The 15,710-nt window shown below is 46.5% G+C and overlaps 1 protein-coding gene across 2 annotated transcripts in view; it reads right to left on the reverse strand.

Annotated features, from left to right (window-relative positions):
* NRAS (NRAS proto-oncogene, GTPase) overlaps nucleotides 1–14,669 on the reverse strand; it is a 30,966-nt gene extending 16,297 nt beyond the window's left edge. Inside the window, exons 1-2 of one of the 2 annotated variants that reach the window (XM_075615343.1) lie at nucleotides 14,491–14,667; nucleotides 1,246–1,373 (exon numbers count right to left, since the gene is read on the reverse strand). In XM_075615343.1, coding sequence (XP_075471458.1) covers nucleotides 1,246–1,356 — 111 coding nt within the window. In that variant the 5' untranslated portion in view covers nucleotides 1,357–1,373; nucleotides 14,491–14,667. Of the gene's footprint in view, nucleotides 1–1,245; nucleotides 1,374–14,490 lie in introns of both variants that reach the window. The other variant, XM_075615345.1, reaches the window with a different exon arrangement.
* Nucleotides 14,670–15,710: the final 1,041 nt, after the last annotated feature.

Raw genomic sequence — 15,710 nt, forward strand, 5'->3', positions numbered from 1 at the left:
GAGATAGAAGCAGCACCTAAGGAGGTAAGTATGTTGGGAAGTAGGGGGTCCACGGAGTTCAAATCAACTTGGTTCAGCTCCAGAGACACCGATTCAAACTTATTAAAAACTGTAAGAAAAAAAACCCAGGTGTCGCCAGAAGTGCTCTTTTAAGACTTTTACCAGTCTGTGCTATGGAAACAGAAGGGGCTCCCCTAATGCCTTAATCAGGTCAATCGTCCACTAGAAAACAAGCTTCCAGCATGTCAAGGCCTGTGCCTTACCATAGATGTCATTAGGGCGCTTTAAAAAGGTTAAACAAAAGATAGAGAACCCCAGTGCTAGATCCAATATGACAAATCAGTGTTAAATACTTATCTGTTCTCTCATAAGTGAGGGTCACTTAGTTAAAGTCTTTAGCCATAGCATTTGTAAGCATGCAGGCCACATCAAGGTGTGCCCCCTTATTCTGCAAGTCCTAACACTATCTCTGTGAACGGTCTCGTTACCTCTCTAACATGAGGAATAAGGCTTAGACTGTTCATTCACAGCTGCCTCTCAGGACTTGCTATTTAAAAAGGTAAGCAGGGCAAGCTTGAAACCAGTGAGTAGGGCTCACAGATCTAAACACAACCCCAGTAAACTCAAACCATGACCACATATACACAAGCATTGGGGTTCTTTGCCCTTTGTTTATACATTGTTACATACCCAATAGCACTCCTTTTTGATATACATACAGTATATGGTACGGTGGGTCCGGGTTTGAGCTTACAGTAGTTGTGCACGCTTAAAAAGTTTAAACAGAGATACTATTCTTTATGCGAAGATTTTTACATCAGCTGTCCCTGGTATGCATAAAGTGACCTAAGTAACATGTAAAACATTTTTTTTAAAAATATATATATATATCTAGAGAGATATCTATATCGATAGATATTCTTTATTTCGTTTTTTTAAACTTAACGTTCCATGGTAAACACATATTTTGTACATTTTTTGTCAATCTTTATCTAAGGTCTTCAATTACTCAGGTATATTTTTATGATGCCATCATTAGTCAAACAGAGAAATAGAAGCAGCTGAATGCAGCATATCCAAAAGTCAAACAATGATTACATCTTTCTGAGAAAGCTGGTACCACCACGTTGTGTACAATGTCCTTTTTATTTTTTTATCTGCTACATGGGGACTTCCCCCTGCAAAGCCTGGGTAGAGTTTTTATTTTACATGCGTAATCGCGTTCTTGGTTGGAGCGGGTTTTACCTCTATAGTAGGATCATATTCATCTACAAAGTGGTTCTGTATAAGCTGGATGGTTAAGGCACTTTTCCCAACGCCTCCTGCTCCCACCACTACTAATTTGTATTCCGTCATTTCTCTGTAGTCGCTCCCTACAGGACAAAAGAAAACAGGGTTATTAAACGGTGCAGATCACATATCAACGATATTGGAATTGTGGTTAAGATTAAAGCACTATTACGTAGCAACATTTTGACAACTTGTGTTAAAGGGGCAATCTCTCCTAGGAACAAAGTGTACGAATGGCAGCAGCAAAAAGTTCTGTAGTATTAGAATATACTGTCTACATTTTTTATTTTTAACTCCCAATACCGTATTTTACACTTTTTTAATGCAATGATCATCCTTTAGTTGCTACAGCAACCATTTAAAAAGTAATATCCACTTCCTCTTTTGAAACAGGCTCTCGCACACATCGTTTTGAGCTCTACTTTGTGCACATCAATACAAAATGAAAAAATAGAAAATCGGATTTATAAAAAAAAAAATCAAATATCAAAAACAAATTAGGAAAAGACCAAAATGCAGGCCTGACTGACCAGCTAACATCTGGACGGGCCAAACACACTAAAGAAAACCCAGACACTACACAATAGTGCTAGTGTCCAAGTTTTCATTGAGACCACCTGGAATCAAGCTATGAAGCTTGAATATCCAGTAGGTCTGTCTCCCTACGGGAAAGAGCCAAAATGGAGGGAGGGATAACTTCTAATCCCATAATTTTAAGACCTTCGGTTTTCTTGTCAGAGGAGAAAATGCTTGGACAATGTTTGGTGACTCCATTCACTAATGTTTCTCCTATGCTCAAGGAATCTAACGCAAAGTTTATTACCGGATTTCCCCGATTCTAGGACGCACTTTTTTCCTATTTTCACATTGCTAAAATAGCACTGCGTTTTAGAATTGATGTATTAAAAAAAAATCAGCTAGGGGGCTCTGCTGCAGATGGCTGGGATATGCACAATGTGCATGTAAAGCACATGGCTGCGATCACCCTCCCCTCCCCTTCCCCTGTCCCCCCCTCCCCTTCCCCTGTCCCCCCCTCCCCTTCCCCTGTAGCCCCCTCCCCCCTCCCCTTCCCATGAGGTGCACAGGGATCGGAAATGCCTGCCAGGGCACATCAACATTGCCCAGAAGCCCCCCCCCCCTTCCTGAATCCCGTGGGAAATGCAGGAAGTGCAGAGGTAGCTGTGTCCCTCTGTGTGTTTCTGTATGTTTGTCTCTGTGTGTGTGTCTGTGTGTGTCACTCTCTGTGTCTGTGTGTCACTCTGTGTGTGTGTGTGTGTGTGTGTGTGTGTGTGTGTGTGTGTCTCTCTGTGTCTGTGTCTGTCACTCTGCTATCAAAAGCAAGAGAGGAGATTGTTAGAACATGTTCTTTTTACTTTAAGGAAAGCAATGAGTACAGGAATAAAAAGGTACTTGGTAACATCATAAAAAGGGGCCACTAAATGTAAATAGCTAAAATCCCCCCCACACTGCCACATCTATCTCTCTCTCTCTGGTCTGTGTGTTCTCCTCCCCCCTCTCCCCACTCTCCCCCCCCCCCCCCCCATTCTCTCTCCCCCATTAGTTATTAAAGTGTCATGTGACCCGGCAAGTTAAAAAAATAAACAAAAAAATTCTGCACATTTAATACAGTGAGATTTCCCCCCCCCCCCCACCAATTTTTTTATTAAATCAAGGGTGCGTTTTAGAATTGATGGCGTCTTACAATCGAGGAAATAGGGTAAGTGACAGACCTCTCATGTCATATTTGTTGTCGTGTGGTTGCGGCCTATAATATGTGGGCTGCACCACACGGCCACTTTGCGCTAGGTTCCTGGAGCATAGAGCAGGAGCAAGAGAGAATTTGTTGTTGCTAATGACCTGACGATTTGATTCCTTGCTTAAACGTGATTTATACTCTTGCTGATTCTGGACTTTACCTAATGAGCTTACACTATGATTGATTACGCCATTTAACTTTATTGTTGGGTGTTGCTTTGGTGGTTGGGGATACAGGGTCAAGGGAAGTATCTTGTGGTCCACAAGGACCTGAGGAAGGGGTCTTCACCTCGAAGTGTTGCCCCCCTAATTACCCTCCCACCCATTGTTTTTAAACCCCCCCCCCACTCCCTTCCCCTGTTTCCCCCTTACCACCTTTATTTAGGGTCCATTACTATTTACCCGCTTGTGCGACATCGCTCCAAGTTCATTTGTATTATTTTGTGCTTGCATTAAATTATTTTCATTTTGGCATATACCTTGTTTTGATCTTAATCCCTTAGTCAGTGAGTGCTAGAAAACGAGTTGTTTGGATATTGTCCTGGGGGAAATTTGGGTCCCTCATTGATCCTTTTGCACCCTGCACAGTCATTGTACTTACTTATTGAGTGCCATCATTTTTGTTTTGCCCTTCCCATGAACATCCAACTAGCACCCTCTCTAGCTACCTTTAAGACCCATCTTAAAACACACCTCTTTAACGAAGCATATGAGTAGCTCCGTGGCCGATACCATACACCTCATGCAATTGACCTAGCCCCCTAGCAGACGTACTTAACAGAACACCCTCCTAATGTGTATGTACGTTTTTCCTACTTACCAGCTCTTTGGGGCAGGGACTCCTTTTCCTAATGTTACTTTTATGTCTGAAGCGCTTATTCCCATTATGTGTTATATTATGTCATGTGTATTACTGCTGTGAAGTGACACACTTCCGTCAATGCTGAAAGTAAATTATATTGTTACATTATTTTAAAAAGGCCGTTTTTGTTACGTGTGTGCGCGCGGGAGCGCGTACGTAGGTTAGCGCGTACCTGTGTGTGCACATAGGGATATAGGGGGTTTTCCCCTGGCGACTTGTAAGTAGTGTTATTACTAAAACAAAGCCCAAAACTGCAGGTTTTGTTAGAAGACTAATAAAATCTGGGACTGTAAAATTATTAACAACTGATGTGTTTACCTTGGTAACTGTGCTGAACAAAAACATTTTAAAGGAAATAGATTGCATTAACCAAAAGATTTGCTGGGCATAGAATACATCCGCCCATTTCTTTACAAAAACACAGATGGGTAACCAAGGGAGAAAAGAGGACAACTTTGAAAATTAAACCGCAGAACTGGATGAATAACACTGCCTACTTCCTTTACCTCGACCTGCACTTGACCTCCCCACCCCCTCCCCCCCCAAAAAACACAAAATTAATGAACCGGTAAAATATTTTAAAAGGGACATTCCACTTAGCTGGAAAGAAATATATACTACTGTGGTGTCAAGCGTGACATCGGGATAGGTAGACATGGTTAGTAATGTATTCATAACCCTAGGAACTATAGTAGAAGAGGGAATGCTAAGCAGCGGAATCAAATAGGAATTGTAATACCACTCAACAGTTGACAAGAATGGAAAAACATTTTTTTAATACAGCATCAGGTAGAGATTATGCATTGAAGGAGTCCTGTTTATATACAGGGACCAAAGATCCCCATGGGTGGGCCAGACTGTTCCAACACATGCAGATTTTCAGTGTCAGGATGAGACCAGGACATTCTCTGCACTATAATCTGGGTCCAGAAACCCTGAATCCTCGGGTACTAAATCATAGGGGCGCTACCATCCAACGTGATCTCTGGGTGTAAAGAGAGGATACATACACCAAGTCCAACCCAACAGTGTTCCTGTGTTTGCGAACTTGCACTCTTGGGGGAACTATAAATATTCCTGACACAGATATCCGATCCCTGCTGCCACACTACACGGGTCCTGTATGAGTCCATGGCACATAATTAGGCATGATGTTTATGGTGTTTAACCAATCCCGTAATTTGGGACTCATGTAGATCATTGGTCCCTATACATCACTAGAAATTATTCAGATATTAACCCTACTCCGCACCCCAATTTTGGGGTCTAGTGATGCCCGAAAGAAAAAAAACATGGCAGATCCTAGGAGAGTTAAACAAGGATGCATCCAGTTTAAACCTACAGAGTTCTTGCTTATGTGGATTTAATCACTAAAGATTCCGGACACGTATCGTCGGCCCTTGAATCCTTTCTGGACCTATTATTGTTTGTCCATGAGCTCCACTATCGGGGTCCTTGGGTTTTCTTGTAGCATGGGCACCAGGCCTTAGGGATGTGGTATGTTCATTGTATTTATCCTACTCTAATGTGGGAAACAGTGTTTATATACACATGTATAAAGGAGAAAGACCGCTCATCCATATATGTATATGTAATCATATGAAAAACAGGTGCTCAGAGGGAAAATTAACTAGTGTTACTACTTTATATACACATGATAAAAGTACTGTGTGAACAGTTACCCTTTACACTAAATCAAGAATGTGTCTCTTCACTGTCCTGTGACACTAATCACAAGAGGCATATGACCGTTGAATTTCAATGATCATTTGGACTCTGCATGTTCACCTTATTTCATATGAACAACATATTGCGGCTTTATTCTTTTTTTCATTCTTGCCAACTGTTGTGTTATGCCAATTTATATTCAAATTGTATTTTCCTTCATTTTACCACTCCACTTCCTTCGATTACAAACCCATATTTACCTATTCTGACGGGTTTACTTATTTATTTTACTTAGTATCCCATTTTTGCACTCTCTCTCTTTTTTTAACTTTTGTTTCAGTACTGGAGTTGATATAACAGCTTCTGCTTGAACACAGTTGTTCTTGACAAAAGGATATACACACAGCATGAAAGGGTGGTAGCACACGTATATGTATCAACAGATTGCACAAATACACACACCTTCCTTGTTTGAGTGTTTCATGTACATACAAGTTCCATCAAATTCAGAATTTCAACCAGAGAAGGCTGCAGAGTGTTTCTACACATACTTGTAAAATACTGTTGAAATTAAAGGCGCTAGATACACATTCCCGGCAATGCATAAAATATATACGTTGGAGCAGGTGGTTTTTAACCTTAGGGCAGATGCGCCTGCAAAACGCAGGAGTTCGAGTTCAAACAAGACCTATACATGCAAAACTGTGCAGTAAAATACCCGGAGCTATGAAACAAAAGTTTATAAAAAGCAACAATTCTGGCTGCTCGTTTTTTTATTAACTTTATTTTAGCAGGGCTGGAACCAGGGTTTCTCCAAGCCCTCGGTCACAGATCTACTTACTGGGGGAAGTTACCGGTTTTAAATAAAATGGCCACTAAATCTTGCAGGTCCTATGGGCCAATAGGAAGCTGTGATGGATGGATGGATCTCCAGGAGAAAACAGAAACGAACAAATATTCAGAGAAACATATATAAAATATATAATTATTTCTTTAACGTTTAGTGCGTCCATTTTAACCTAACGCTTTGAAAGGGTTCACAAATGTACATGTACATTTTTAACTCTCCCACTTGTGTTTCAAGTAATTGTGAGAACATCATTACCAAACAAGCCTACAAATGCAAAGCAGTTGGTAAAGAAGTCTGCATTTCTCAAAATTAATCAAACAGTAATTTGAATATTTCCCAAGGAGCCAGTTACAGGAATACATTTTTTTTTTAATGTGCCCATGTAGGAGTGCTTGTGATAAGAAAACCGTTTTAGAACATTTTAAATAAGGGGCCACATAGACCAGTCCGCAAAGAACAATTAACCGTAAAAAATTGCATTAATGAGACTCCACTGACGTCTACGAGATGCTGAAAAAAATATATTCGTTAGACCAGTGTTTTATAACTTTTTTGTTAAGGAACCATATAATTATAGTGAAATTTTGCAGAACTCCAACCCTCTCTAATAGCACATCTCAGATCAGATGCATTCTAAATTCTTCTGTATTTGGTAATTTTCCAGGGAACCCTTTAGGGATGCCCTAGGAACCCCTGGTGAAAAACACAGTGTTAGACTAACTCCAAAAACGGCAGAGAGCAGATTAAGCAGCCGACAAACCTTGTTCAAGCCGAAGGTTATGGAGGTGAATCGGTGACGGACCAATCATGAGCATCGGAGGGGTTGTGGCATTGTCTATTCTGTATCCCACCTCCCCTTTTCTTTTATGCAGCCCACATAACATGTGAAATACAGAAAAACACTCAACTTTTTTACAACGTTATTCTGTAAAAAAGGGAAGGAGATTTGTATTGAAAAATATCAATATTTCTCTATAGGAGGAATTGCACTTTTGTGGATAAAAAGTAGTGGTACTTGGGTTTTGAATGTATAAAATGTAGGAATATACAAAATGGTGGTAATTGGATTATGAATATAATAAAAAAAAACATTTAAAAAAAAAAAAAAAAGTGGTTCCGGGGGTTTGAAAATAGTCCTAAAAATCTCGAGCTCTTACTAGCTGGTTTTACGGAAATGTAGTTAAAAAAAAGTTGTTTTTTTTAAACTACAGAAGGATTGACTCAAATAAATACTGTACAGATAAAAAACATTCTTCATAGAAAGCCTTAACAGATTAGAGGGCCAGGGAGAAATAATCAATCATTCTATTGTGCAGATGTCACAGCAGAAAGACCCACCCAAGTGACATTTCCTTCTTGAGAATCTCATTCCATACTCATTCAGATCTGCAGGCATCACTACATGTACTGTATGTATGATTGTGTATACACAAGTGTATGTACAGGCATACCCCGGTTTAAGGACACTCACTTTAAGTACACTCGCGAGTAAGGACATATCGCCCAATAGGCAAACGGAGCTCACGCATGCACCTGTCAGCACGTCCTGATCAGCAATACCGGCTCCCTACCTGTACCGAAGCTGTGCGCAAGCGGGGAGACTATAGAGCCTGTTACACATGCGTTATTTACATCAGTTATGCACGTATATGATGATTGCAGTCCAGTACATGCATCGAAGTGTGGAAAAAAGGTAGTGCTTCACTTTAGGTACATTTTCGCTTTAAATACATGCACTGGACCCATTGCGTACGTTAATGCGGGGTATGCATATAGCACCATTAATGTACATAGCGCTTCACAGCAGTAATACTTGTGACATAATAATATAACACATAATGGGAATAAGTGTTTTAGACATGACTAGCTGAGAGACCCGGCGTTGCCCGGGATGTAAATGCGTAATAGGTAGTATTATTTATAAATCGTGGAACAAAAGGTGACTGTTTGTTGTAAAGGTTGGATAATAATATTGAAAAGAAAGATGGAAGAAAATGTAATACGATGTTGTATAAAAATGGTTTATTGTAACCACATCACAGTACAATGTATATTTTGGTGCCATAAGTGATGTAAAAATCTGAGTCGTGTGTCCTGCTAGGGTGTGAGGCGGCGGGTGGCGCGTGGGTTGTGAGTGCTGTCTGCGAGTGGGGGTCCTGCTAGGGTGTGAGGCGGCGGGTGGTGCGTGGGTTGTGAGTGCTGTCTGTGAGTGGGGGTCCTGCTAGGGTGTGAGGCGGAGGGTGGCGCGTGGGTTGTGAGTGCTGTCTGTGAGTGGGGGTCCTGCAAGGGTGTGAGGCGGCGGCTGGCGCGTGGGTTGTGAGTGCTGTCTGTGAGTGGGGGTCCTGCTAGGGTGTGAGGCGGTGGGTCAGTGATGTCGGTGTGTAGGGGCGGGAGGCAGCAGGTGTGTGTGGCGGCAGGTATGTGTCGAGTGTGGCGGGTGTCTGTTGAGTGCGTGCAGCGGCTGTGAGGCGGTGGGTGAAAGGCAGAGGCGCGGAGTAAGGGCGGGTGAAAGGCAGAGGCGGGGGTTGGGAGGCGGTAAGGCGGGCATGAAGGCGAAGGGCGGCGGGAAGGGGAGGAGGGGGTGGTGGAGGGGGGCAAGGGGTGGTGGAGGGGGGCAAGGGGTGGAGGAGGGGGGCAAGGGGTGGAGGAGGGGGGCAAGGGGTGGAGGAGGGGGGCAAGGGGTGGAGGAGGGGGAAGGGTTAGAGGAGGGGGAAGGGTTAGAGGAGGGGGAAGGGTTAGAGGAGGGGGGGGAAGGGTTAGAGGAGGGGGGGAAGGGTTAGAGGAGGGGGGGGAAGGGTTAGAGGAGGGGGGGGAAGGGTTAGAGGAGGGGGGGGAAGGGTTAGAGGAGGGGGGGGGAAGGGTTAGAGGAGGGGGGGGAAGGGTTAGAGGAGGGGGGGGGGGAGGGTTAGAGGAGGGGGTGGAAGTGTGGGAGGGGGTGGGAGGGGAAAGGGGAAAAAGAGGTGGAGGGGGGGGAAGAGGAGCGGAGGGGGGGGTGGAAAGGGGAGCGGAGGGGGGGGGAAGGGGGGTGATGGGGGGGGGGGGGTGGAGGGGAGGTGTGGAGGGGGGGGAGATAAATGGGGAGGTGAAGGGGGGTGGAAGGGAGAAGTGGAGTGAGGGGAGGTGAGGGGAGGTGATCGGGGGTGAGGGGTGGGTGAGGGGAGGTGAAGGCCGCTCACTCACCCGTCCGGCAGGTCCCACGTGGATCTGAGGCGGGAGGCAGCGTGTTGTGGCCGCTCCCCCGCTGTGTCCCGGGCGCTCACTCGCTCCCCCGCTGACTGTAGCGGCGCCGGGGGGGGGGGGTATCGGGGAGACACTGACACTGGAGGGGAGGGGGGGTGGAGGGGAGGTGAAGGGGGGGTGGAGGAGAGGTGAAGGGGGGTGAAGGCCGCTCACTCACCCATCCGGCAGGTCCCACGTGGATCTGAGGCGGGAGGCAGCGTGTTGTGGCCGCTCCCCCGCTGTGTCCCGGGCGCCGCCATCTTGGGTACTCGGCGCCGCGAGGCAGCCTGCCTGGCCACTGGCTGTTCCCCCGCCGGGGAGGGGTGAGTTGTAGCGCCGGGGAGGGGGGAGCATGTATATGTGTGGGGGGGGGGGGGGGGAGAGGTGGGAGATATAGAGGGGGGTCTCGCACGGCCGCTGACACTGGGTGGGTGGGGGGGGGGGGGGCGCTGAAGGGGTAATAATAGTGTGTGTGTCCCGCTGACTGTAGCGGCGCCGGGAGAGGGGGGGGCGGGGTGAAAGCGCGGGAGACACGGGGAGAGGAGGAGGTGCGCGCAGGTGCTGCTAACACTGTGAGCTCCGCTAATGTAGGTAACACCCCCCCTACACACGTGTGTGTGTGTGTGTGTGTGTGTGTGTGTCTGTCACTGTGTGTGTGTGTCCCTGTGTGTGTGTGTGTCCCCCTGTGTGTGTGTGTGTGTGTGTCCCTGTGTGTGTTTGTGTCCCTGTGTGTGTGTCCCTGTGTGTGTGTGTGTCCCTGTGTGTGTGTGTCCCTGTGTGTCCTTTGGCCCGTCACTCCGCCTCAGGCCAATGAGAGGTGTGCGGGGGCGGGCGGGCCAAGGGACCAATGAGATTTCCCCTAGGGACACCGGACATCCAGGCAGGCAGGCATGCATGCAGGCAGGCAAACATACAGTGCTTTCACTAATATAGTATAAGATGGTAACAATAGAAAGGTGGATCCCTGCCATGAAGAGCTTAAAATGTAAGTGCTAATTAGGGGGAACTTACAGAGACAGTAGGAGGGTGTTATGGTGCATCTGCAAGGGGCAAGGTCTGTGCATCTGAGATTTATAGTATCAGCAAGTGGAGCTACTCATATGCTTCATTAAACAGGTGCGTTTTTAGATAGATCTTAAAAGTGGAGAGAGAGGGTGCCATCGGTAGAGGAGAAAAACATTTCAGGGGTGTGGGTAGGGTTGCCAGGTGGCTTCTCCAAAAACACTGGACTCAATGGTGAAAGGTGCGTCACGTCACTATGTCCAGGGAGGTAATACCGGACACATACATGTCCAGTACAGGCATACCCCGCATTAACGTACGCAATGGGTCCAGAGCATGTATGTAAAGCGAAAATGTACTTAAAGTGAAGCACTACCTTTTTTCCACTTATCGATGCATGCACAGGTAGAGAGCCGGTATTGCTGTTCAGGCCATGCTGAAAGGCGCATGCGCAAGCTGCTGTTTGCCTATTGGGCGAGGGGAAGCAGCGTGTCACTACTACGGCGGTCTGTAGGGCAAAATAAGTGTCCGTACTCACACAGAAGTATGGGGCTATTGAAAATATGTACTTACTCGCGAGTGTACTTAAAGTGACTGTCCTTAAACAGGGGTATGCCTGTATTACAGTACCTTTCATTTTTTACTGGACAGATTATCCAAATACAGGACAGTCCGGTTCAATACCGGACACCTGGCAACCCCAGGTGTGGGGCAGCGAGTGAGAAAGGTTTTAGGCAGGATAGGCCTTTAGATACAAAAGGGGTAGAGAGAAGACATCCTTGAGCAGAATGCAAGTGTATGCACATGGGAACCTGCGTACACGTGTAATGTATTTGAACAATCAAAACTTGCGACCTTTCAAGGCCACTTACTTTTCAATTCACTGGGTATATTTAAAAATAATGTGTGTAAAAAATATAAAAAACAACATATTTAAAACTACTACTACAAACGCACGCACGCGCACAGTTTCCTCCTTTCCTTGGCCCCACCCCCAGGCTCTTGACACCCGATTGGCTGCTGCTGGGTAATGCAGCCAATCAGAATGGAGGAAGCTGGCCAGCCTCCTAGCAACAGCCCTGCTCAGGGAAATCCCGCGGCCCCCCAAACCGGTCAGGTCTATGTCCAGAGAGGTAATACCGGACACACATGTCCAGTATTACCTCTTTTTTTTTACTGGACAGAGCATCCAAAATACAGGACAGTGCGGTTCAATACTAGACACCTGGCAACCCTACCAGCAATCGTGTGTATACATAAACACACACACACACACACACACACACACACACACACACAAAAAGCCGTATATAAAACAAGCTTCTATCCTCAGTCGAAGCTCAATTTGACACTGCCTTTTTTTTTTCTTTCTATGATTACATTCATTTGTGAAATGTCACGGTTTGGAGAAATATTGCTCAATACAATTTTTGTTGTTGTGATTCTAAAGGCGGCTTTATAACTTAGCTCTTATCACTGCAGTACCCTTTTATTCCATTAGCTAACTAGCCTCCAATGAAGGCCACATTTGCAAAAAAAAAAAAAAACCAGGACGTCTAGAAACTGTTAAAAATGTCATCACTCACCTTCCCTTGATTCATAGTACCTCGACTTCCAGGGACAACTCTGTTCCTGAGCGATGAGCTAATTTTGTGTAGTTTCATTTAGAAAACAACAACAACAAAACAAAACAGTCATTGACTGCCAGGGTCAACTAGAGAAACCTGCAACATCGTTGTGGCTCTCTCTTGGCTGCCAAGTAAGCCCCGACACCGTAGCCATTTTGTGCCCACCAGACAAGTAATCTTGAGTTGACAAAACATCTAGTTTCTTGGGAACTGGAGCGTCCCCGGATCAGTTTCGGGGGAACGCCTTTTCAAGTTAATGAAATTAAAAAAAAAAAAAAAAAAACCTTTTAAAACTCCCAAGCAACACAGATTTCCGCTTTAGGCCACGTACATTGTAGGCGTGCGTAAGCTACCAAGTGTGTGATGTCCTGCACCTGCGGCACAGGCGATCCGTGACTTGTGGGGTCTGGAGCAGACGCGACAAAGATTGGCTCCATTTCCATGTTTGAGGGCGTGCCCTTGACTTCACGTGAGCGGTTCAATCTCATTGGCTGTACCACGCACATGACTAGGGCAGGGGCCACAAATACAAAAATATTTGTCTGTGCAAGCATTGCACCTCCCCACGCTCACATGCACAGCATGGACCCTACAATTTACTTTTGTTTTGACGCGGCCTAACAGGTTTTTGTGTGCGGCGACACACTACGTCGTGCTTACTATGGCCGCGGGCTTAACAGTGGTATAAAAATACAGTCCTGATTTTATAAATTGTTTTGTCATAAAGCACTTATACGTAAACAATAAATCCCTGCCCCAAAGAGCTTCCAATCTAAGGCCCAGGCCATAGTGCTTTCGCCCACGTAGAGGCGTTCTGAGGCTGTGGGAAAGCGGGTGCTTTCCCTGGCCATGGTGCCGTGCGGGGGCATCACGGAGCTGGTTCGCCCTCATTGGGTGAACAGCTCACGTGACCAGCCTGTCGCGCCAAGAAATCAGTTTTAACCGATTTCTTGTGCAACGCGAGCCCCCTCCCACATGCATGCGCTGCATGGACGCGAACATTGCCTTAAGGCAGTCTGTTCGCTCAGCGTCTGTACGGTCTGCGGCACCATGGCCCCAGCCTAATGTTGTCACTTTGTCTGACCAAACAGCAGATACTGGGATTCTAACCAGTCTTATCCAATCCAAAGAGTTTACCTACCCTCTGTATTCAAATGCCCTCGTCTGATAGCAGCTTTGGTGTAATAGACTGATGTGAAGAAAGACTAGCCTGGATTATCATCATACAGTTGAACTGGGGTCAGTTTGAAGGTATGGTGTGGGCTGAACAGTAAGCATGGTGTAGTAGGGGAATGGGAAAGGTAAGTGGCTGTGTGCAGTTGGTGAGGTCTGTTGGTTTTGGCAAGTGAGGATGGGAGGTCTTGCCAAGCAAATGCAATCAGGAGAGTGAGTGGGCAGCTCTTGGCACATGGAGGATATGATGGAGATGATTAGGACTTGGAAAGTGAATGCCAGAAACTGTGAGTTAGCTATTACAAGGATGTGAGTGTAATCGGTGACAGAGAGGGGAACTGGACAGGGCCTGCCAATATTGGCTGGGTATAATTCAGCGAGGTAGAGCAGAGCTTGGCATAGCAAGTGAAGGTGAGATAGAATAGTGCACAGTGATTACGGTTGAAGAGGGCTGATCAAGATAAGCAACAGTGAGGAGATGGACATTGTATGGTGAGAGTGATCAGTGGAAGTGAACTGGGAGAAGGGCTTGATAAGCATGAGGTCTGGGAGTGTGAGTTCAGAGTGTTTGTAGAGTGTGACTGGGGGTCATGGCGAGTGTAAATACGATGCGAACTTGGCAAGTGACCCTACAGTGCTGGATGTGTTACAGCATGTCCGGGTGTGCGAGATAAAATAGCATTTAATGAGTGTGACGAGGCTTGGCAAGTGAGTACGAGTGGACTAGGGTAAAACTTGGTGAGTGGAAAAAAATATATAGATCTTGATAAACAAGTTTGCAGGTGTGAATGAGGTGACATTACTTGTAATGGGAAGGTATGAGTGAGAAGACAGTATTAAGTGAATGCAGGTCTGTGTGAGACACTGTTTTTAAAGTATGTGACTGCAGGTCTGTGTGAGTGAAGACTCATGACACGGATGAGAGCTCAGCAAGTGAAGTGAGTGTCAGTGGGTCTCGGTAAGGGAGTGGGTCTAAAACTGTGTTTGTCGAAGTGCTGGTAAGTGTGTGTCATCGCACAGCCCCAACTCCCTCCTTCACTCACCCTCCTCGCTGAGTAGCCGGCTGCTCCCTCCAGTTCCATGCACCGGCTTCGCGCTCTCTGTGTACCCGACCTCTTTAGCTCCTCTGCCCGGAGCCCGCGCTCCGGAGCCGCCCTGGCGCAGCCGCCTCCATCCCCTTCTCTACCCGCACCCACTTCCGCGTACAAGACCAAAACCTCGCGAGAGTTCCCAACCTTTCCGTTGCGTCCCAAGCCTCACTCGGACTTCTCAAGCCGCACCCAGTCTGATGTAATGTAGAATGCCGAGGCGGCTGGAGGCTGCTGCACGCGCGCCTGGCGTTCTGGCGGCGCGTGCACAGCTGACAACCGCGATGTGCGGTCGCCTAGCACTGTTTGTTGATCAATCACACAAGTTTGAATGTATTGACTCCAAAGACCGATTTTCTCTGCCCCTTTGCACCAGAGACATAAACAGACACGGTACCAGGTAAAGGGTTAAACATGACACTCTGGCCCTCGCCTCCTCGGTTACCGGATCACTTAGTTCCCCGCTCACTTCACCATATAAAAGTCTTAAAACAGGAATTATACACAGAGTTTTACTGTTTTACTGTAGTTGCCAAAATCAAGCATCTGATTGGCTCCCTGGCGCACCACGTGACGCGTCGCTGCTCGGGAACACAATCTGGGGCAGACGCTGCAGTAACAAGAGCTGCCCCACAATGGGGCCGGGCCCGCTGCGAGGGGGGGGGAGGGCGTTCCTGCTGCGAGGGGGGGGGGCCGGGCCCGCTGCGTGGGGGTGGGGGCCGGGCCCGCTACGAACGGGTTGCCTAGCAACCGTGTGGATATAAATTTCCAGCTAGGGCATGATTTACCAGCAACCCTTTGAGAAAGTCAGGCACGTGACGAAACGCGTCCGGGAACGGAAGTGCGTCATCACGCATGCGCATGACGGGCCGCATCGAGCGCGGATTTACATTGCGGCCAGCTATTACAGGAGCCACTGTTTGAACTCAAAGACTGCATCTATTTACTGACAGGAGCCTTTGGATGCCTGCACCAGACACCATCTGCCAGCAGCTTCAAGTGGGAGTTGGACTGCAGGATCTGGATGCCGAGTGACCAGTTTGGCAGTGATTTTATCACAAATTGCTTGTTTTAAAATTACCCTTGTGAGTGAATTTTCATCCCCCCCTCTCCCTTTCCCCTCCTTCCAATAAATTTACTATTTTACGCTATGGGGCGTGCGCTTTCTCTTCTTC

This window comes from Ascaphus truei, chromosome 9, assembly GCF_040206685.1.
Source record: "Ascaphus truei isolate aAscTru1 chromosome 9, aAscTru1.hap1, whole genome shotgun sequence".
NCBI classification, from domain to species: domain Eukaryota; kingdom Metazoa; phylum Chordata; class Amphibia; order Anura; family Ascaphidae; genus Ascaphus; species Ascaphus truei.